General features: G+C 44.0%; 1 protein-coding gene across 3 annotated transcripts in view; it reads left to right on the plus strand.

The window, feature by feature from the left end:
- Positions 1-2,892, plus strand: part of LOC117352266 (galanin peptides-like) — a 99,194-nt gene extending 96,302 nt beyond the window's left edge. For all 3 annotated transcript variants that reach the window (XM_033928624.1, XM_033928625.1, XM_033928626.1), the window contains one exon: positions 2,635-2,892. In XM_033928624.1, the coding sequence (XP_033784515.1) occupies positions 2,635-2,696 (62 nt within the window). In that variant the 3' untranslated portion in view covers positions 2,697-2,892. The remainder of the gene's footprint in view (positions 1-2,634) is intronic.
- Positions 2,893-23,368: the final 20,476 nt, after the last annotated feature.

The raw sequence follows: 23,368 nt of genomic DNA on the forward strand, positions 1-23,368 counted from the left end.
ATCCATTCTATTCTTGCTTTCTGTACAAGTGTAATACTTGAAATTTAAGTTGAAAATAATAAAAATATAATAATAAAAAAAAAATCTCTGTCTGGACTCCTGAAAGGTCCTCTAAGAAGAGTAGCCAGAGGAAAATTGGCAAGACATCCTAGAGGTACAAAAATTGCCTCTGACAGCTCCTACTATCCAGGAGGGATTATATTATACACGTAAAACAAACTTTGCAGTAACTGCCCCTACATTATGGAACTCCCTGCCACAATACCTCCGCGACGAACTACAATTAGCCAAATTCAAGACTAACCTAAAGACTTTTTTATTTCGGGACGCATTCAACCAAACCTAGATTCTTTTCTTTCATCCTCTCCATGTTTAATTTTTTTTTTTTTTCTTACTTCTTCTCATATTTCTTCCTCGTTTCTTCAAGCAAGTATATATAACCACAACATGCCCTCACCCTTACATTTTATCCCCTCCCCACTTTCTCCATTTCATCTAAACAATGTAACTTTTTCCCACTCCTCCCCCACTACCCTCACTTTCTAGTTTGTCTAGTCTTCGTCATTTATGTTCAATTCAGATATTCCTATGCACTTTCTACAATTTTTAATTTCTCGTTACTATTTTTAATCTCTTATTTAATTTTATTGTTAACCGGCCAGATATTTGTTTGATGGTTGGGATATTAAGAACTAATAAACTTGGAAACTTGGGATGACTACACTGGCCATGAGGTGGTCCAGCCCTTTGCCAATTAGTATCTGCTGAGTGGCCTTGTAGGTTGAGTCACCTGCCAGAGCATCTGGAAGGCAGAAACCTTACTCAGGACTCTGATGTCGTAAAGAGCTTCGGCCACATAATTCACTCCCTCCTTAAATGTAGGGACAGGAGTCCCCAAACTCTGCAATCTGTATGGCAGGAGTCCTGCAATCTATATGGCAGAAGTCCACAATCTGTTATGGCCATGAAGAAGGCAACTGCTGCAGCTTTGATACCCATAGCTAGTACTTCAAACTGTCTTTATGGTCCTGTCCTTACACCTAGGGTGTCATCTAGGAAGGGAGGTATGTTTGGTCACATGCGCTACTACAGAGTCCACATTTGGCTGAACACACAGATGTTGGAAGTCTTGAACCATAGCATAGCCTGGACATAGCCTTGGCTTGAGAGCTTTTAGGCACCTCCAATTGGTCAGTAGGAAAAAAGTATATCTGTGAATTAGTGCCACACATGATGGAGTACCTGGAGGTGAAGGTTTGCTGGACATCAAGCTTCAATATAGAGGGCGTCAGATATGACATGGGAAACTGAAGCTGATCTGGAAAGGCGATGCACTGAGGGATCATTACTGTGATCCGCCACCACTCCTGGACTCCATCAGGGATCCCAAATGATCCACCGTTGAAGAAGAGCCCTTCGATAATAAAGGTATGGAAAGGGACTTCCAATCATCCCAGTCCTGCTCCAAAGGGTCACTGACACTGGGAGCTGGTATGAGGCAGGGGAATGCCTGCCTGGGAGATGGATCTCCCTGATGTGGAGCCAGCATGCCTGGTCCTCTTAAGTAGGCTTTCTATAATAGGCTAACAAAATTGGAGAAGCCTTACATTGAAGAACCTGAGACTCTTTGAACAACCCCAGCCTGGGGAAGAGGAGATTCATCCACCACCATGCATTTGTGTTTTGCCCCATCGCTGCTCCTCATGTCCTGGTCACAAATCAGTGAAAAGGCCTAGAGTAGAAATCACAAGTTCATATGAATCTGACCAAGGTTACACTGGTGACCAGGGTTTCTAGAAATGTTGCTTATCAGTTCATTTCACATTGACTCCCTTCATAAGAACATATGCTCAGGATCTCTTCCCCTTAGACCAGATTTTTCAGGATTTGGGGGATTACAAGGCCTTGGCGGACTGAATGTAGGGTGAGCCTGAAGCTCCCACCAGTTCCTCTTGCATCCCATGGCATGTGGAACATGGCCACTTCTCAACCGGCAACTTTACACAAAAAAATACAGGATCCAGGACTAGAAAGGCCTGAGGTATCCATGAGAAGTTGCTCGAGCAAAAACAAGTAGTTTTGAGGCTGAAAAAATTATGTTTAAAAACGATCACTAAAAATCCAAGATGGCTTCCATCAAGACAAATACACCACACCTACTGGCCATTGAAGTTAGATAAAAAATTAAAATAGTGATTTTAGGGTTTTGAAGGAGGAGGAGGAACCAAATTCTAACACAAGAAACCTCTAAAGCAACCCCTCTCCTGATATTCCCATAGGGAGTACTCACTGTAATTTCTGGTGCCTGTTTGCCTGAATCATTCTGTCTGCAGGGAAAGGATTTCTGCCTCAGAAATTGTCAGACCTTGCATCGATGGAATTCTAGAAGGAAAAACTGAGAAGGGAGCTGTTTTTCACTGCAGAAGGTATTAAAGTGATTCCCTTCAGGTGATTCTTTTTCATAAATGTTTTGTATGTATCATTTTAGATATAGATGATTTCAGTGTACCTTTGGAACTTTGACACTTTCAAATAAAATCCATTTAGGAACATCGTCACTCCACAGAGTTTTTTTTTGGTTTTCTCATTTTAGATATTTACAGACTCTTTCCATGTGTTCTTCTCTTCTTTCAGAAACTGGTGCTCTAGATAATTTATCCACATTGGTTTCATCAGAAGAAACAAGTCAGTCCTGAAAGAAAACAGATGTTCCTTTTGTGTAAATTAGGAAATGATTGTATAAAGAGTTTTCTTTGAGCTGAAGTCGGACAATAAATGCTCAGTCTGTACTAATCTAACGTGAAGCTCCGGTTGGAGAATATCTTTCTTCTATTGCTATAATTTTAACTTGTAATATTTACTTTGATAAAAAAAAAATTTATGTCAAAAAGACTGAAATAAAATTAAAATAGCAATGGTTGTGTGGACTTGATGCTTTGTTAATGATGTTCCTGTTTCTCTGAGCAGTAGCACATGTACCGTATTTTCACGCATATAATGCGCGCGTTATACGTGTTTTTACAAACCGTGCATAACCTTGCACGGTATATGCGTGAGCGCGCTATATAAAATATTTTTTTACATAGTTCCCCCCCGACGTCCAATTCACCCCCCCCTCCGCAGGACTGCTCGCACCCCCACCCCGAAGGACCGCTCGCACGCACCCGCACCCCCACCCCGAAGGACCGCTCGCACGCACTCCCACCCGCACCCCCACCCTGAAGGACCGCTCGCGCCCCCACAGCCTCCCAACCTCCCCCCCCCCATCATGTAGAAGCTCCTACCGGTGTCCTGCTGCTTCCTCTTGGCGGTCCCGGCCCTTCTGTGAGCCCTGTGCCTGCTGCTTCCTCTTCCGGCGGTTCGCCCTTTCTCTAACGTCAAGTCCTCTTGCCCCGCCGACTCCCCGACACGATTGGGGCAAGAGGGAGCTCAAGCTCTCTTGCCCCAGCCAACCGCGGCACCCCCGACACGATCGGGGCAAGAGGGAGCTCAAGTCCTCTTGCCCCCCTAACACGATCGGGGCAAAAGGGAGCCCAAGCCCTCTTGCCCCGCCGACTCCCCAACTCCCCGACAATATCGGGCCAGGAGGGAGCCCAAACCCTCCTGGCCACGGCGACCCCCTACCCCCACCCCGCACTACATTACGGGCAGGAAGGATCCATGTGCCTCAGGCCCCGCCCCAACCCGACCATGTGCCCAAGGCCCCGCCCCCAGGAGGGACCTAAGGCTCCCGGGCCTATTCTGATTGGCCCAGGCGCCTTAGGCCCCACCAGTAGGCGGAGCTTTGGGACGGATGGGCCAATCCGGCCTCATTCCGTTGTTGGCTGCCTGCCGGACAGGCGGGTTTGGCTCCCGTTTGTCCGGCCAACTGCACAAAGGTACGGGGAAGGGGGGTGGGGGGTGTCGTGGGGGTTGGCCAGGGGGGTTGCGGGTCGGCTGGGGGGGCGGTCGGAGGTTCTTGGGGGGAGGCGGTTGTTGGGGGGAGGGGGGTTTGCGTCAAGGGCAGGAGGGCCTGGGGTCCCTCCTGCCCATAATGTAGTGCGGGGTGGGGGTAGGGGGTCGCCATGGCCAGGAGGGTTTGGGCTCCCTCCTGGCCCGATATTGTCGGGGAGTTGGGGAGTCGGTGGGGCAAGAGGGCTTGGGCTCCCTTTTGCCCCGATCGTGTCGGGGGTGCCGCGGTTGGCTGGGGCAAGAGGGCTTGAGCTCCCTCTTGCCCCAATCATGTCGTGGAGTCGGGGCAAGAGGGATTGACGTTAGAGAAAGGGCGAACCGCTGGAAGAGGAAGCAGCGCAGGCGCAGGGCTCACGGAAGGGCCGGGACCGCCAAGAGAAAGCAGCAGGACACCGGTAGGAGCTTCTACATGATGGGGGGGGTCGGGAGGCTGTGGGGGTGCGAGCAGTCCTTCAGGGTGGGGGTGCGGGTGCGGGTGGGAGTGTGTGCGAGCGGTCCTTCAGGGTGGGGGTGCGAGCGGTCCTGCGGGGGGGTGAATCGGACGTCGGGGGGGGGCATCAGGCTTCCAGGGTGGGGACAGGACTTCAAGGGGGAGAGGAGAGTCGGGGCGGGCGAAAGGAGAGTCGGGGTGGCCAGAGGAGAGTCGGGGCGGGCGAAAGGAGAGTCGGGCGGCGACGGGAGAGTCGGGCAGCATGCGCGGTATACAGGTGTGCGCGGTATATAAAAATTTCTGTACATAAATTTGTGTTTTCCGCGCGCTATACCCGTGTGCGCGTTTTACACGTGTGCGCGTTATCTACGTGAAAATATGGTAATTCATTGTTTGAATACAAATAGAAGTGAATTGTGTAATTTAATCTGTATTAAGAGTAGGAAACCATTGTGATGAAGCAAACAGTATAACTTAACAAATACAAAAAGGACAGCAAAGTCTCAGAAAGTAAATAAAAAATTCACATAGAGCATTTTTTTATGGTACACTTAAAATTCCTTTAATTTTAGAATCTAAAAGGCTTCTAGGAACCAGCAATTTATTACCAATAATTCTTCCTCTGGGTCCTGCTTCTCCTTCTCATGTTCTAGTCATAAATCAGTGAAAAGGCATAGAGCAGAAATCACAAGTTCATATGAATATGGCCCAAGGTTACACTGGTGAACACTGGTGACCAGGGCTTCTAGAAATGTTGCTCATCAGTTCATTTCACGTAGACCATCTTTGTAAAGACTCCCCCCTCCATATGAACATAAGAATTGCCATACTGGAACAGATCGAAGGTCCATCAAGCCCATTATCCTGTTTCCAAGAGTGGCTAACCCAAGTCCCAAGTAGTAAAACAGATTTTATACTACATATCCTAGGAATTAGCAGTAGATTTTCCCAAGTCATCTCAATAATGGCCTATGGACTTCTCTTTTAGGAAATTATCCAAACCTTTTGTAAACCCCGCTAAAACTAAATGATTTCACATTCTCCAGCAACAAATTCCAGAGTTTATTTCTGCATAAAAAAATTGAAAATTCTGTGCATTATATTTAAAAATTCTAAGGCCTGAAATTCCTTCCTACTTTTTCCTTTCTCAGGTTTCAGCCTCCTCTGTTCCCTCTCTCACTTCAACTAAATCCAACCTCGCTCTGACTTGCACCCCTGAATTCCCTCCCTGTGGCATCTCTCTTCCTCGCATCACTGGCTAAGAATCTCTTCCTTCCCTTTCTGTTCTGGGTCATGCTTTTCCTCTCTCTACCATCTCTTCCTCCCTTCCCACCACCCCTTTCTGGTCTGAGTCACTCTTCCTCCCTCTCCTCCCACCCCCACTGGTCTGAGTCACTCTTCTTCATCTTCCCCCAACCCCACTTGTAGGTCCAGCATCCATCATCCCACCACTCTCTTGCTCACAATATCTTCCTCCCTTCCCACCCTCCTTTCTTGTCTGGGTCACTTCCCCTCCCCCGTTATGGGTCCAGCATCTATTTCCCTTCCCCAACCCCCTGCATCCATGTTCTTTCCTCTCCTCACCCCCAATTGCAGTTCATCATCTATTGCTACTCCCCCTTCTGCGGGTCTGCCCTCTCTGACTACCCCCTCCATGCTCCTGCTCCTGAACCAATGCCTCCTCCCTCCCTCATGTGGGTCTTGCCTCTGATCGGACCCCTCCCAATGTGGAGCTTGTTTATTTTACCTGCAGGCACTCCCAAAGCAGCAGCAGATGGTGGTCAGCCAGCAGAGGTAATGCTGTAAACAGGCTACTTGCAGCCGGCTCTGCCAGAGCCTTTCCTCTGCTGCGTCCCTTCATCCCTTCTACTGCCTTATCCAACATTTCCATTTTTCTTCCACTGTCCACCATCTCTTCCCCTCCTTTGTGCCCTAGGTCAAACATGTGCATCTACCACTTCTTCCAAAATTTCTTTATCTCCCCTCTCGATGCCATATGTTTTATTACTTGGGACCTGGGTTGGAAACAGGATACTGGGCTTGACGGACCAGTATGAAAACGCTTATGTTCTTATGCACCTCTTTACTGCATCTCCTCTTGCCCCTCACCCCTCTCCTCTCCCATGTGCAGCATCTTTTTTTCCTTCTTGTCCTTCCCCTATCCAATGGGTCCTGGAAAAGGCATCAATTTCCATACGCTGCATGCTGCTATCCTGGAAGTTTCTCCTATGTCGTATCAGACCCAGGTAGACATAGAAAGTTGTGATAGAAGGATAGATGGAATGCAGCAGAGGAGAGACTTCTGGGAATGGCTGCAGCTGCCATGGACCTACTGCAACTGCTTTAGATTATGGTGCTGGGGTGAGGACAGCCGGCTGAGCCCCCACAGTGCTTCAGGGTGCATTTCTGCTATGTAGGCTTGAGCCCAAACTGGGAGAGTGGGTGGGGTGGGCCAATCCAATCTCCCTCAGTGAAGGTTTGTGCACTGACTCCTAGGAGCTAACACTGGTCACAGAACCAGGGCAACTGTTTCTAATTGTGCTGGTCTGATGTCACCCTCACTATCAGTTGATTTTCAACCACTGCCTGTGGCCCCCTCTCTGCTTTCTTTCTGCTGCGGTCCACCCAGGCAGAAACAGGAAATTGCGGCAGAAGGATAGCATAGAGAAATTGATGCCTCTTCCAGAATTGCTGCTGCTGCGACCTGCAAGACCAAAAGTCAATGTTGGACCAATGTGTGGATAGGGAGGGAAGGACATACCAGGCCAGAGTTGAGTGAACAGAGGCAGAAAAAAAAGAAGGAAATCTTAAAATGGTAAATCAATATGTTTGAGATGGGTATAATGGAGCCAAGAGAGAAGAGGAGAAAAAATGGACAGCAGACACTGGAAAGAGAGACAAAAATCAGAAAGAGAAGCTGGGACCAAGATGATGGAAAAACAAAATGTCCAGATAACAAGGTAGAAAAGTGTTTTGCTTTGAATTTATTAACTGGAATATTTTAGCTTTGGGATATTTGTATATTCGGTGGCTCTGCCAACTGAATACCTCCTCCGGTCCTGCAACCAGAAATCTCCAAGCTTTGCAGCTAGTGGCAGTATCCTCAAAATGCCACTGCTTTTGTGCATGCATGAAAGCCAAGCGGAAAGGAGTAGGGAGGCATCAGCAGCAGCTGCAGAACTTGGAAAGGGTCATCATCTAGTGAGGTTTGGGGAAATGTTCATTTTGAAGGGGCTTAAGCTCAAAATGGGAGGCCCAGCCCTCTAAGAAAATAAGAAATGCCGCTGCTGGGTCAGACCAGTGGTCCATCATGCCCAGCAGTCCGCTCATGCGGTGGTCCTTTAGTCAAAGACCAGAAGCCTAACTGAGACTAGCCCTACCAGCATATGTCTTTGTTCAGTAGGAACTTGTCTAACATTGTCTTGAATCCCTGGAGGGTGTTTTCCCCTATGATAGACTCCGGGAGAGCGTTCCAGTTTTCTACCACTCTCTGGGTGAAGAAGAACTTCCTTACGTTTGTACGGAATCTATCCCCTTTCAACTTTAGAGAGTGCCCTCTTGTTCTCCCTACCTTGGAGAGGGTGAACAACCTGTCCTTATCTACTAAGTCTATTCCCTTCAGTACCTTGAATGTTTCAAACATGTCCCCTCTCAATCTCCTCTGTTCGAGAGAGAAAAGGCCCAATTTCTCTAATCTTTCACTGTATGGCAATTCCTCAAGCCCTTTTAATCATCTTAGTCGCTCTTCTCTGGACCCTTTCGAGTAGTACCTCTCGAGTTTAACTTTTTGGGGTTATAGGTTCAGTTTTGGTATTCATATTAATATTTCTAATTTGTAAGCCATTGTTCTCTATTTGGTGAAGATCTGTGTGCATTTTGTTTGTGAAATTGTTTAAAGTTTTTATAGATGATGGGTGGGGAAATTGGGAGAGGGATCCCCTCCTTAATTTCTTCCCTAGGCCCCAGCATGTCTTTTACTGGCCTTTCACAGAACTCAACCAAAATGCTGCAGGCTGAGGTCTTCATCCTTGGTAGTCAGGCCTGATTTGATGAATTTTGTTGCACTAGCCCAGGGTAGGTAATTCCGGTCCTCGAGAGCCGGAGCCAGGTCAGGTTTTCAGGTTATCCACAATAAATATGCATGAGATAGATTTGCATCTCAAGGAGGCAATGCATGCAAATCCATCTCATACATATTCATTGTGGATATCCTGAAAACTTGACCTGGCTCCGGCTCTCGAAGTCCAGAATTGCCTACCCTTGCACTAGACCAACTGCAGCTTCTGTTGCAGACATAGAAATACTGGTGTAACTGCAAGAAATTCAGTATAATAAATGTATGAATTTATCCCTACTGTTCCCTAATTATTTTCCTGTGCACTTTGTGCCTACCTCCTATGCAGCCTTGTCTGTCATAGGTGCTCAGGTTGCCTGGAATTTGTACCTGTTGTTTTTCCTGTGTGTCCTGCACTTGCTTGGAACTTCAGACATTTTGGCACCAGAATCCAGAATCTTCAAGAAGTTTGGGGAAACCTTCAGAATCCTACAGTGTTTATGCTTTGTGGTAGAAGGAGCACCCCAAAGTAATTTAGGGCTCATTTTCAAAAAATTAAAATGCCCAAAAGACATCATAAAGTGACACTTGGAAATCTGGCTTGCCAAAACATCCAAATTGTCATTTTCAAAATCTACTTTCTAGACAGCTTTCTATGCCATTTCTCAGCAAAGCATCTAAATTTCATGGAGACATGTTGGAGCCATGTTTTGGGAGGGATTAGAGTAGGCTTAAGACTTGGACTTTTTGCACAATAATCATACATTTTACAAAATGTCCAGGGCACCATTTATGAGATGTTTGGGGCTATATCTGTTTTAAAAACTAAGTGCTAACAAGGTGCCACTGGAGGCATGAAAGCATGGTGCCCACAAAACCCTTCTGTACTGACATATACAGTAAGTGATACAGGCAAGTGGGTTTTGGAGGGCTCCCCTACAATGTAAAGGGTTTATAGTGAGATATGTACCTGGGACTATTTATGTGAAGTTAGACATTTTGCAGTTTCGAAAATGGACATTTTCTCTACCCGATTTTTGGATGCACTTCTCAAAAATATCCAAACTTGGACTTGGATGTCATGTCAAGAAATGGCCCACTTAAGCTCCTGCTTTGCCTGCCCAAAATTGTCTTTGGTACACTCCCACTTCTGACCTTCAATTATCATAGAGAGAGCCCCTGTTTTTATTTTCCTGCCAAGTCTGCCACTGGGACCTGAACCAGAACTGTCCAGGAAAAAACAAATAGAAGGAGAAACCTGGTGGAATGGGAAACTGTGATACCAGAGTTCAAAAGAATTGACAGATACAGAAAGGAAACTCTGCAATGAGAGGGCATAGGATGAAGTTAAGAGGTGATAGGCCCGGAGTAATATGAGGAAATACTTTTTTACAGAAAGGGTGGTAGATGCGTAGAACAGTCTCCCAGAGACTGTGTCTGAATTCAAGAGGGCCTGGGATTCAATAAAAGGTTGGATAAGTTCCTGCTGGAGCAGAACATACGCAGGTAAGGCTAGACTAAAATAGGGCACTGCACTTTGACCTAAGGGCCACTGTGTGAGCGGACTGCTGGGCACGATGGACCACTGGTCTGACCCAGCAGCGGCAAATCTTATGTTCTTATAGGCACGTGGGATCTCTCAGAGAGAGAAAGAGATAATGGTTACTGCAGATATGCAGACTAGATGGGTCATTTGGCCTTTATCTGCCATCATGTTTCTATGTTTCTCTCATAGTGATATAGTACATGAAATGGATGGAGGCATAGCATTACATGTTAAGGAGGACCTTGAGTCAGATAGACTCTACAGGCACCAAAGCATACCTTGGAATGGGTGGAAATTTTATTTGTAAAGAGAAAAAGAACTGACAGATGGAGAAATATTATCTGAAATTAGGGAGGCTAAAAAACTAAGTAATAAGGGATGATATTGACTGGGTAAATATTAACATCAGGGAGGTAAAAGTCCTTGATGAGTTTTAGGTGGGGAATGAATGGAGTGCAAGAGGTGAATGGTTGGTTCCCTGTCGGCTGGAGTGGTCCCAGGCCCACTGGCAGAAGGTTTGGCACTTTTGTGGACTGGGCTCCCTTGTCTGGAGTCCACTACTGGGTATGGGTGGTCTAGCTGTGGAATCACCCAACCTCACTTGTGTAACAATTGGTATTGTGAATATGGCTATGTCAAATTGAACTTCTATTGTTAAGCTCACAGTTTCTACCTTACATATGGATGGGATCCATTCCTCTATTAAACGCAAAAAAGTTATTGAATTGGTTTAAGTGGGAACAAGTGGATAAAGCATATCTCCAGGAAACACATTTCTCGGTTCTAGAACACACTAAGCTCCACAGGGATTGGGTGGGAGAGGTGTGTTTCTCGACTTTCAATGGTAGGAAGCGGGGAGTGGCTATCCTGTTTCACAAACAATTGCCATTGACTGTTCATAAGGTCATCCAGGACACAGGGGGGAACTGTGGGGACATAAATGAATGTTTTGCAATGTGTATGCACCTAATGGGTATAATCATAGGGTTTTTTTCAGAGCTAAACTGACGATGTACCTGGAATTCCACCCCATAGTAGGAGGAGACTTTAATATCAATGCTGATCCTTCCATGGATTGTAGTCCGGCCAAGAGATGTCCGAAGGACCACAGAGCCAAAGGGAAAAACTTTTTGATGGGGCAGTTAGATCTGCTAGATATCTGGCATGTTATGCATCCCAATGAACACACTTATACTTTCTTCTCTCACCCCCATGATGTTTATGCCTGTCTGGACTACCTGTTGGTTTCACCTTCTCAGCTTCCCTGGGTGGTAGATGTTAGTATTAGGGATATTATAAGGAGCATTCTATTTGATTATCATTAATTTTGTAGAATTAGGGATGTGCCATTGTCTGATCATTCTCCAATAGTTCTAGCCTTCCAAATCATGTTGGGCCCTACCGAACATATCTGGCGCTTCCCGACTCACTTATATCGAGTCCTGGATGGATTACTGTCAGCATAACCAGACCCCAGACCTGGATCCAGTAGTTTTATGGGCAGCCTCTAAGGCGGACCTCAGGGGGTTTATTGCCTATGTTTCTGGATAGAAGAAGAAGCAGAATGCTGCCCTTTTGTCCCTCTCTAAGGAATTGGCTTCTCTGCGGGGGAAACCTATGGATACTTTGAGTGCAGTGGATAAAGACCGCCTGAAAGAAGTGAAGCAACAAATAGATCTTATCCTCACTCAGAAAGCCTCCATGGATATTTACTATCAACGCTACAAGTTATATAGGTGGAGAGGGAAGACAGATTGGCTTTTGGTTACATTGGTGCATCTTTATAGGAAGTGCCAGGTCATTTTGTTCATCAATAATAATAAAACCCTAAGCGTGCATGCGCACTTCTATCGCCAAGATCCCTGCCTCTGTGATCCGTGGCAGAGACATAGTAGTAGCAATGCATGCGTGCGTGGCGCTTTCCTGCATTTCCTACAGCTGGAGCCTGCGGCGGTTTCTGTGTGCCGGTTGCCCTTTGCACTAAAAAAAAAAAAAGTACGTGGGAGAAGGACCACAAGAAAAAGACAGGCAGGGAGCAGGGAGATAGACAGAAATAAAGACACACACACAGAAAGACAGGTAGGTTGGAGAAGGGGCACGAGAAACAGACAGACAGAGGGCAGGGAGACAGACTGAAATAAAGACAGACACACAGACAGACAGGTAGGTGGGAGAAGGGTCACGAAAAACAGACAGACAGCGGCCAAGGAGAGAGATAGCAGACAGCAGCCAAGGAGAGAGACAGAAATAAAGAAAGATAGTGGCCTAGAAGAGAGAGACAGAAAAAAAGTTTCTAAGTTTATTATATAATTTGATTAATCGCCTACCACAATTTCTAGGCGATGTACAGTTTACATAAATAATCAAATATAGGGAACAGAACAAACAGACAATATTCAAATCAAATTAAAATACTAAATACAAACATTTCTATACATAGTTTAACTTATACATATAATATAAAAAACATAAAAATATATATTATACATATAATATACATATAATATAAAAAAATACATATAAAAAACCAGACAGATAGCGGCCAAGGAGAGAGACAAAAATAAAGACAGACAGCGGCCAAGGAGAGCGAGAGAGAGACAGAAAGAAAGACAGACACATCTATTCTAGCACCTTTTAATGTAACGGGCTTAAATACTAGTTAAGTAATAATAACTTTATTTTTATATACCGCAATACCACAAACAGTTCAAAGCGGTTTACAGAGGAAGAGACTATACAGACAGTGATATTACAGAAAACTTTTAAAATTACATTTGCATGCACATGGTAATAGATATATTATTGAGTTGCAGATCCAACAACAGTTTGTTTGGTTTTATGAGGTGTTATACTCTCATCACCCATTTCAGGATCAGGAAAAGGACACTTTTTTCCCAGAGGTTCATTTTGCCTCAGTTGTCTGGAGACCAACTTGATGCGTTGGCCCTCCGTGTGCTGTACAGCTGACTGACCTGGAGCAGCGTGAACTTCGGCCCCTGCGTCATGAGCAGATAGTGGGTGTCCCAGGTGGTATAGACACATCAGCGCTGCCCAGTGATGAAGAAAATGGTGAGTTGGGTGTCTTTGTTGTTGTTTTTTAGTTCATTGTTCTAGGTTCCAACTTTTATGCTGTTGTTCCAACTGATTTGTGTTTTATCTTCCAGCAGAAACACATGCTATAGTGTCGAATGGCCAGGCAGGGGTTCATAAGAACATAAGCAATGCTTCTGCTGGGTCAGACCTGAGGTCCTTTGTGCCCAGCAGTCCGCTCATTTGGTGGCCCAACAGGTCCAGGACCTGTGCAGTAATCCTCTATCTATAACCCTCTATCCCCTTTTCCAGCAGGAAATTGTCCAATCTTTCTTGAACTCCAGTACTGTACTCTGTCCTATTCGCCCTCTGGAAGCGCATTCCAGGTGTCCATCACACGTTGGGTAAAGAAGAACTTCCTAGCATTCGTTTTGAATCTGTCCCCTTTCAACTTTTTCGAATGCCTTCTTGTTCTTTTATTATTTGAAAGTTTGAAGAATCTGTCCCTCTCTACTTTCTCTATGCCCTTCATGATCTTGTAAGTCTCTATCATATCCCCTCTAAGTCTCCTCTTCTCCAGGGAAAAGAGTCCCAGTTTTCCCAATCTCTCAGCGTATGAAAGGTTTTCCAAACCTTTTATCAGACGTGTCGCTCTCCTCTGAACCCTCTTGAGTATCGCCATATCCTTCTTAAGGTACGGCGACCAATATTGGACGCAGTACTCCAGATGCGGATGCACCATCGCCCGATACAAAAGCAGGATAACTTCTTTCGTTCTGGTTGTAATACCCTTCTTGATTATACCTAGCATTCTATTCACTCTCTTAGCGGCCGCTGCGCACTGTGCCGTTGGCTTCATTGTCGTGTCCACCATTACCCCCAAGTCCCTTTCTTGGGTACTCTAATTCAATAACATTCCTCCCATTGTATAGTTGTACCTCGGGTTTCTGTTTCCCACATGTAATACTTTACATTTCTCAATGTTGAACTTCATCTGCCATCTTGTCGCCCATTCCCCTAGTTTGTTCAAGACCCTTTGCAATTCTTCGCAGTCCTCTTTAGTCCGAGCTCCACTAAATAGTTTGGTGTCGTCCGCAAATTTTATTATCTCACGCTTCGTCCCTGTTTCTAGATCATTTATGAATATATTAAATAGCAGCGGCCCAAGCACCGAACCCTGCGAGACCCTACTCGTGACCCTCCTCCAGTCCGAGTAGTGGCCCTTCACCCCTACCCTCTGTTTCCTTCCTGCCAACCAGTTTCTGATCCATCTATGTTCAAGGCACCTTAGACCCTTCAGCGTTGCCTGTGGGACAATGACATAAAAGAAGATCATGTACGCTTATGAATGCAGAAGATGGTGAGTTGCGATTTCAGGAGGGTGGGAGGTTTTCTTATATATTGCATATTGATGTCTGTTATTTAAAATAACTCCTTTCATAGGATACACAGGAGGGATCCCACACCGTGTGGGAAGAGGACATAAAAGAAGATCGTGTACATTTGAACAAGTTTCACCTACAAAACTCTCTCTCGCCTCCAAAGGGTGCAAAATGCTGCAATCTGCCTCCTGAAAAACCTTGATAGAAACAAACTGACTATAATGAACACCAATTCCAAGAGAGTGAAATTACTTTGAAGTACGCTCAAAGAAGTGAAACTCTGAAGAGAGAGACAACCCCCTCTTGGGACAAGAGTTTACCATCCAGTCATTGCATATTTGATAAATCACTCTATGAGAAATGATAAACGCTGGTTTGTATCTATTTTTCAAAATTTTAAATTCAAAATTTTAAGTTCAAAATTTGAAACAAAGACTTCTTCACTCTCAGTTTGTGAGCAAGTCCATGCCTTCTGTTGTTGTCATGGGGGAACATACGCCTTGTGGGCACTGCAAAATGTGTCAACATAGTGTCACATTACATCAGATGGGGTTGACTATTAAGAACAGACATACTCAATTAGCTACCAACTGGAACTCTCAACAAGTGGTATACATTATTCAATGTCCCTGTGGTTTATTGTATGTTGGTTGCACTAACCGTAGCATCAAAACGCGGATAGGGGAGCATATTAGTAGGATAAGATCAGGTATACAAGAAGCTCCTCTAGTCCAGCATTGGCTCAATAAACAGCACAATTTAGCAGCATTGAGATTTTCAGTGTTAGACACAGTGACCAATGTCAGAGGTGGGGACACAGCTAAACTTCTTTGGAGAAAAGAACAGAAATGGATATACGACCTAAACACTTTACATCCATTCGGGCTGAACAACGAAATAGACTGGGTCGCTTTTTTATGAAGCTTTTCACTAAGTTCGTTCATGTTATTCTTGTTTTTTTCAGTTTTTTCGGTTTTTTCATCTCATCAAACTTTATTGTTCAGCAGTAGTTCACCGTCAGCTTGCATCAGAAATGTCATGATGTCATCATTTTGCTCCTTACACGGAGCTCCTCCCCCTTTCCATCCGGTTTAAAATCCGGAGTGTTTGGCAGCGTTCTCCGTTGTTGGGAGCCATTGAGAGATTTTTCAAGCGGTATGTAGCTCACATTTGTGCCTTCCTCCTCTCGTTAATAGCCAGTAAAGCATGAAGCTTCACCACAGTGTGCAGTTTTAAAGTAATATGCTGCAGTCTGTGTGTGGTTCTAACAGTTTGTTTGTATTACAGAATCAGTTTCACGGACATCTTAAACAGCATTTCAGTTCTATCTTTTGAGTGAGAAACTTTTCACTTTTACAGCTGGGTCTCCTGAAGCAGATAACGAAACAGGGCCGCGTTGGGACCCTACAGGACTTTTTCCTCATAAGATAAGTGAGATTGTAACAATGCTCCAGTGACACGTTTCAAACAAAGGTGCAAAACAAGAAAAGAAACGGTTTTTGAACTTAAAATTTTGAAAAATAGATATAAACCAGCGTTTACCATTTCTCAGAGAGTGATTTATCAAATATGCAATGACTGGATGGTAAACTCTTGTCCCAAGAGGGGGTTGTCTCTCTCTTCAGAGTTTCACTTCTTTGAGCATACTTCAAAGTAATTTCACTCTCTTGGAATTGGTGTTCATTATAGTCAGTTTGTTTCTATCATAATTAGACTTTACTGACATTCTATAAAAGCACATTATCCCTGTTTTTTGTTAGTCCTGAAAAACCTTGGCATTCGTGACCACGTTACTCCTGCATTAGCTTTCATGCACTGGCTGCCCATTCAAAAATGCTGCGCCTTCAAGGCCCCGATGCTCACTTTCAAAATCTTCCATGAAACAATTCCACACTACATGACGTAAAGAATGAAATTTCTCCATCTATATCACAAACCTATGGTGTCCCGCAAGGTTCCATTCTATCCCCACTGTTATTCAATATCTTTCTATCTCCTCTTCTTACACTGGCACAGTCCTTTGGATTCATGATCTTTGCCTATGCAGATGACATACAATTACTTCACCCTGTCAATACCTCAAACATCTCAGAAATAAAAGATATAAACAATAAATTGGATGCAATAAATGACTGGCTTTACACAAATAAACTCTCCCTCAACATAGACAAATCCTGCGGCCTTCTACTTCCAATCAAAAACAGCGAGACTCTATCAGGAAAGATTTTTATCAAATCCATTCCTATAAAAATGGAAACAAAAATAAAACTACTAGGAGTTATTATCGACAAGGATCTTACTTTCCACGATCACATCAGTTCGTTAGTAAAAATTTGCTTCTTTAAACTTCGCCTTATTCGTTCCCTAACTTCGATTCTAGATACAGATGCAATTAAAATTCTGGTTCATTCTTTAGTTATTTCCCACCTTGATTACTGTAACTCTCTTTACAACGGACTCCCCCAAAAAGAAATCCGACGCTTACAATTAATTCAAAACACAGCAATAAAACTCATCTACAAAATAGGCAAATATGATCATGTTACCCCTCTTTTGAAAGAAGCACATTGGCTTCCTATCACACATCGTACAGATAGAGGTTTACCTCACAGGACACTGAGCAAATAGGGTATGGACTTTTTAGGTTAGATAGGGAACATTTTCAGGTCATGGACCTGGGGGGCCGCCGCGGGAGCGGACTGCCGGGCGCGATGAACCCCTGGTCTGACCCGGCAGAGGCAATGCTTATGTTCTTATGTATTACTTATAAAACCATCCTGCTGACCTTTAAAATAAAACTCTCTCATCAGCCTTCATATCTTGATAAGCTTCTCATTCCTCAATGCCCAACACGCACACTGAGGTCAGCAGATCAGAAACTCTTGTTAATTCCTTCCATAAAAGATTTCTTTTACACCAGGAAAATAAATTTTGCAGTAGTCGCTCCAACATTGTGGAATGCTCTGCCACAGCAACTCCGATTCGAACAACAACTCGATAAATTCAAGATAAGCCTGAAGACTTTTTTATTTCGTGACACTTTTACCTGTGCTTAGAGCCTCTCTTTTTTTTTCTTAATCAACCAACCACTCTTATAAAGCAACCCCACCCCATATGTTTTACCCTATTCCCTCTTTTTCCTTTTTTTCTTCTAAATATGTAACTTTTCCCTCTTACCCTCACTCTCAAGTCTGTCCAGTTAATGTCCTTGATGTACACTTTCATTTTTTTTTTTTTTAATATTTACTATCTTTATCTCTTTTTAAATATTTTATTGTAAACCGGCGAGATACTTGTTGATGGTCGGTATATTAAAAGTCAATAAACTTGAAACTTGACAACTGAACTACAAATCTACTTCACAAAGCGACCACTGAGGTCCCAAGGAGAAAAATGACTGACCATACCTCTTGGCTGCTCCCTCAAATCTGAAACAGCCCGCAAACGCTCCTACTCACATTTCATACCCAGACTATGGCACACCATCCCCACATCTGTTAGAACACTAGATGAACTCTGGAGCTTCAGGAAGGCTGTAAAAACCTTCCTCTTCACAAGTCTAGCGCCTTAAGGACATGCACCCAGAAATGCCATGCAGAGTCAATGCACCTATGCCACCTATTCTCACTAGAGCTGCCTAGTGCATATATTTTTTTTTGTCGTGTCTATATTGTAAATTATGTAATATTTGTCCTGTTTTGATTATATTGTGGATGCACTTAGTAACCCGTTCTGGGCTCTTTTGGGAGGACGGGCTAAATAACTGAGCAAATAAATAGAAGATGGTGAGTTGGGATTTCAGAGTGTGGGAGGTTTTCTTGTACAGTACATATTGATGTCTGTTATCTAAAATAACTGCTTTGTTTTTTTTCCTTCAGAGTGAAATAAAAGGCTGCTTATTTTATATTACTGGTGAAGGAAAAACACAGACTTACATTGTATATTCCAAAGCAGATAATTTTTATTTTAGTAAATAAAAGTATTGTAGCAGCATTTGGCATATCAGAAATAAATCGGTCTGGATATATACAATGGAGGGAAGTTAAAAAAAAAAAACAAAACCCATACAGAGTGCTAGCATATTTCTGTAAGTATGGCGCAGCTTCTCTAAAAGAAACTGCCAAAGCATGGGGGTTTTATACAGAAAGTTTCTTTGTCTTGCAAGACTCTCCCCTGGCTGTGATTATGTATCACCCTATTAGAGCAAATCTGCTGTCTTCTAGCCCGTCCCTAGTCCACGCCTCTCCATTCTTCCCTGGGGGGGCCCTGGACAGGCATAACTTCTGGAACTTTCTTCTTCTTGAAGTTTCCATTCTTCACACAGATACATCAGTATCAGTGCCTCAGTGCATTAGCCTGGCATCTCTTTATCAGTTCTTAGGTTCCTGGATGGAGTGTCCTGCTGACTTGAATTTCCTTTCAGCACTATTTTGTGTCCTTGAGAAACTCTTCACAGCAAGAAATGTACACACTCACATGCCTTACATTCGCATTTTGAGCATCTGAACTGAAATCAGTTTGTACAAGCCCGTGACTTCAGAAACTCCAGCAAAATATAGGAATAGGTCTCACAACCTGTAAAAGTCTCCCATAGGCTCCTGTCATCTATCTCGAGAGGATACACAGGAGGGGACATAGAGTGTGGGAAGAAGACATAAAAGAAGACTATGTACTGTTGAACAAGTTTTGCCTACGACACTTATGAATGGAGAAGATGGTGAGCTGGGATTTCAGGAAGGCGGGAGGTTTTCTTGTACAGTAACATAGTAACATAGTAGATGACGGCAGATAAAGACCCGAATGGTCCATCCAGTCTGCCCAACTTGATTCAATTTAAAAATTTTTTTTTTTTCTTCTTAGCTATTTCTGGGCGAGAATCCAAAGCTTTACCTGGTACTATGCTTGGGTTCCAACTGCCAAAATCTCTGTTAAGACTTACTCCAGCCCATCTACACCCTCCCAGCCATTGAAGCCCTCCCCTGCCCATCCTCCACCAAACGGCCATACACAGACACAGACCGTGCAAGTCTGCCCAGTAACTGGCCTAGTTCAATATTTAATATTATTTTCTGATTCTAAATCTTCAGTGTTCATCCCACGCTTCTTTGAACTCAGTCACAGTTTTACTCTCCACCACCTCTCTCAGGAGCGCATTCCAGGCATCCACTACCCTCTCCGTAAAGTAGAATTTCCTAACATTGCCCCTGAATCTACCACCCCTCAACCTCAAGTTATGTCCTCTGGTTTTACCATTTTCCTTTCTCTGGAAAAGATTTTGTTCTACGTTAATACCATTTAAGTATTTGAACGTCTGAATCATATCTCCCCTGTCTCTTCTTTCCTCTAGGGTATACATATTCAGGGCTTCCAGCCTCTCCTCATACGTCTTCTGGCGCAAGCCTCCTATCAATTTTGTCGCCCTCCTCTTGGCCGCCTTAAGTCTTCTTATGTCTTTCGTCAGATACGGTCTCCAAAACTGAACACAATACTCCAAGTGGGGCCTCACCAATGACCTGTACAGGGGCATCAACACCTTCTTCCTTCTACTGACTACGCCTCTCTTTATACAGCCCAGAATCCTTCTGGCAGCAGCCACTGCCTTGTTACACTGTTTTTTTCGCCTTTAGATCTTCGGACACTATCACCCCAAGGTCCCTCTCCCCGTCCGTGCATATCAGCTTCTCTCCTCCCAGCATATACGGTTCCTTCCTATTATTAATCCCCAAATGCATTACTCTGCATTTCTTTGCATTGAATTTTAGTTGCCAGGCATTAGACCATTCCTCTAACTTTTGCAGATCCTTTTTCATATTTTCCACTCCCTCTTCGGTGTCTACTCTGTTACAAATCTTGGTATCATCTGCAAAAAGGCACACTTTTCCTTCTAACCCTTCAGCAATGTCACTTACATACATATTGAACAGGATTGGCCCCAGCACCGAACCCTGGGGGACTCCACTAGTCACCTTTCCTTCCTTCAACTTCCATTAACCACCGCCCTCTGGCGTCTGTCCAACAGCCAGTTTCTGACCCAGTTCACCACTTTGGGTCCTAACTTCAGCCCTTCAAGTTTGTTCAACAGCCTCCTATGAGGAACTGTATCAAAGGCTTTGCTGAATTCCAAGTAAATTACATCTAGCATATGTCTTCGATCCAGCTCTCTGGTCACCCAATCAAAAAATTCAATCAGGTTCGTTTGGCACGATTTACCTTTTGTAAAGCCATGTTGCCTCGGATCCTGTAACCCATTAGATTCAAGGAAGTACACTATCCTTTCTTTCAGCAACACTTCCATTATTTTTCCAACAACTGAAGTGAGGCTCACCGGCCTGTAGTTTCCTGCTTCATCCCTGTGACCACTTTTATGAATAGGGACCACATCCGCTCTCCTCCAATCCCCAGGAATCACTCCCGTCTCCAGAGATTTGTTGAACAAGTCTTTAATAGGACTCGCCAGAACCTCTCTGAGCTCCCTTAGTATCCTGGGATGGATCCCGTCTGGTCCCATCGCTTTGTCCACCTTCAGTTTTTCAAGTTGCTCATAAACACCCTCCTCCGTGAACGGCGCAGAATCTACTCCATTTTCTCGTGTAACTTTCCCAGACAATCTCGGTCCTTCTCCAGGATTTTCTTCTGTGAACACAGAACAGAAGTATTTGTTTAGCACATTTGCTTTCTCCTCATCACTCTCCACATATTTGTTCCCAGCATCTTTTAGCCTAGCAATTCCATTTTTTATCTTCCTCCTTTCACTAATATATCTGAAAAAATTTTTATCTCCCTTTTTTACATTTTTAGCCATTTGTTCTTCCACCTGTGCCTTCACCAAATATATCTTTCTCTTGGCTTCTTTCAGTTTCACCCTGTAGTCCTTTCTGCTCTCCTCTTCTTGGTTTTTTTTATATTTCATGAACGCCAACTCTTTCGTCTTTATTTTCTCAGCCACTAGGTTGGAGAACCATATCGGCTTCCTTTTTCTCTTGTTTTTATTGAATTTCTTCACATAAAGGTCCGTAGCCATTTTTATCGCTCCTTTCAGCTTAGACCACTGTCTTTCCACTTCTCTTATGTCCTCCCATCCTAACAGCTCTTTCTTCAGGTACTTTCCCATTGCATTAAAGTCCGTACGTTTGAAATCTAGGACTTTAAGTATCGTGCGGCCGCTCTCCACTTTAGTACATGTTGATATCTGTTATCTAAAATAACTACTTTGTTTTTCTTCCTTCAGAGGATACGCAGGAGGGGACATCGGGTGTGGGTTTAACTTGAGAGGATCTGCTCGGGGGATTATCATCTTGTGTGTCGCCGGACCTTTATGCAGAGGAAGGTGAGTTGTTTGCATGTGGTATGCATGGTGTGAGTGAAGGGTGAATATTAATTAGTATATTTTAAAACTTAATTTTGTTAATTTTTAGAATGTCCTATATTTTCCTACCCTGTGGATGATTTTAAATTGTTGGATCAAATTCTGTCGACAAGACAAGATGTCGCAGAAAATGAGACAGTGGAAGAGACAGTGTTCACACAGCAATTGGTACTAGTGTCTCCTCGACCTTCCCAGCCAGTGGCCACTGAGAGAGAGAGGCTGGTCTGAGCTAGAGGGCATGTGAATGCCCATAGGGACAGGCAAGCTTGGGACACACGTATGCATATTCTGCAGTTGGCTCTGGCTGATCAGGAGAGATGGAACAATGACTCGAACAACCTGCTGAGAAACATTGGTGATGGTGCACAGACCGTTGCTGGTGCAATGTCTCATTATTTTGATACAGGCTCTATAGTTGGCTAAATGTTTTAATGCTCGGGGATAGTGTTTGGCCTTGAAGGAATGAAAACCTATTCCAAATACTATAAATAAACAGACATCAGTATGAGCTCTCGAAATGTAAACGAAGGATTTTGAGCTCAGGCAGCAACTCATAGGTGACCAGCACCAGACATAAGTCTAAATGAGCACTGCCTCATACATCATTTAGTCCTAAATGTGCAAACCGTACAAATCAAGTGCTAAGTAAATCAAGGTCAAACAGTCACACCGGGGAGAAAAATTGTAAACTAAGTTATATAGACTCCCAAGAATCTGCCCTATCTATTCTCAATAACTATTACAATATAAAGTGCAAGGTGCTACAAGTATTTCAGACTAGTGAAATAGATAAAAAATTACACTCTAATGAGAAGAAACCCCTCGAGATGACCTAATGATTATATAATATCAAATAAATCTATATATATAAAATCGGAGGTATGTATGTGTGTATGTGCTGCGAGCACGCAAAAACGGCTTGACCGATGTGAACGAAACTTGGTATGCAGATCCCTCACTACCTGGGATGATATGTTCTGGGGGTCTTGCGGCCCACCTGCACACGTGGGCGGAGCTACAAATATAAAATCAGATTTCACCCATTCATGTCAATGGAAAAAATGTAAAAAGCTGCCATTCTCACAGTAATTCAAAAACGGCTTGCCTGATTTGAACGAAACTTGGTATGCAGATCCCTCACTACCTGGGGTGATATGTTCTGGGGGTCTCGCGGCCCACCTGCACACGTGGTTGGAGCTACAAACAGTAAATCAGATTTCACCCATTCATGTCAATGGAAAAAATGTAAAAAGCTGCCATTCTCACAGTAATTCAAAAACGGCTTGCCCGATTTGAACGAAACTTGGTATGCAGATCCCTCACTACCTGGGGTGATATGTTCTGGGGGTCTCGCAGCCCACCTGCACACGTGGGCGGAGCTACAAACAGAAAATCAGATTTCACCCATTCATGTCAATGGAAAAAATATAAAAAGCTGCCTTTCTCCCTGTAATTCAAAACCAGCTTGACCGATTTGAATGAAACTTGGTATGCAGATCCCTCACTACCTGGGGTGATATGTTCTGGGGGTCTCGCGGCCCACAACTCTATGTTGCTTGCTCAAGGGTGGGTTCACCCATGAATTTATATGTCCTTGCTCCAGGAGGTG

The sequence above is a fragment of the Geotrypetes seraphini genome, chromosome 19 (genome assembly GCF_902459505.1).
Source record: "Geotrypetes seraphini chromosome 19, aGeoSer1.1, whole genome shotgun sequence".
In the NCBI taxonomy this organism is placed as follows: domain Eukaryota; kingdom Metazoa; phylum Chordata; class Amphibia; order Gymnophiona; family Dermophiidae; genus Geotrypetes; species Geotrypetes seraphini.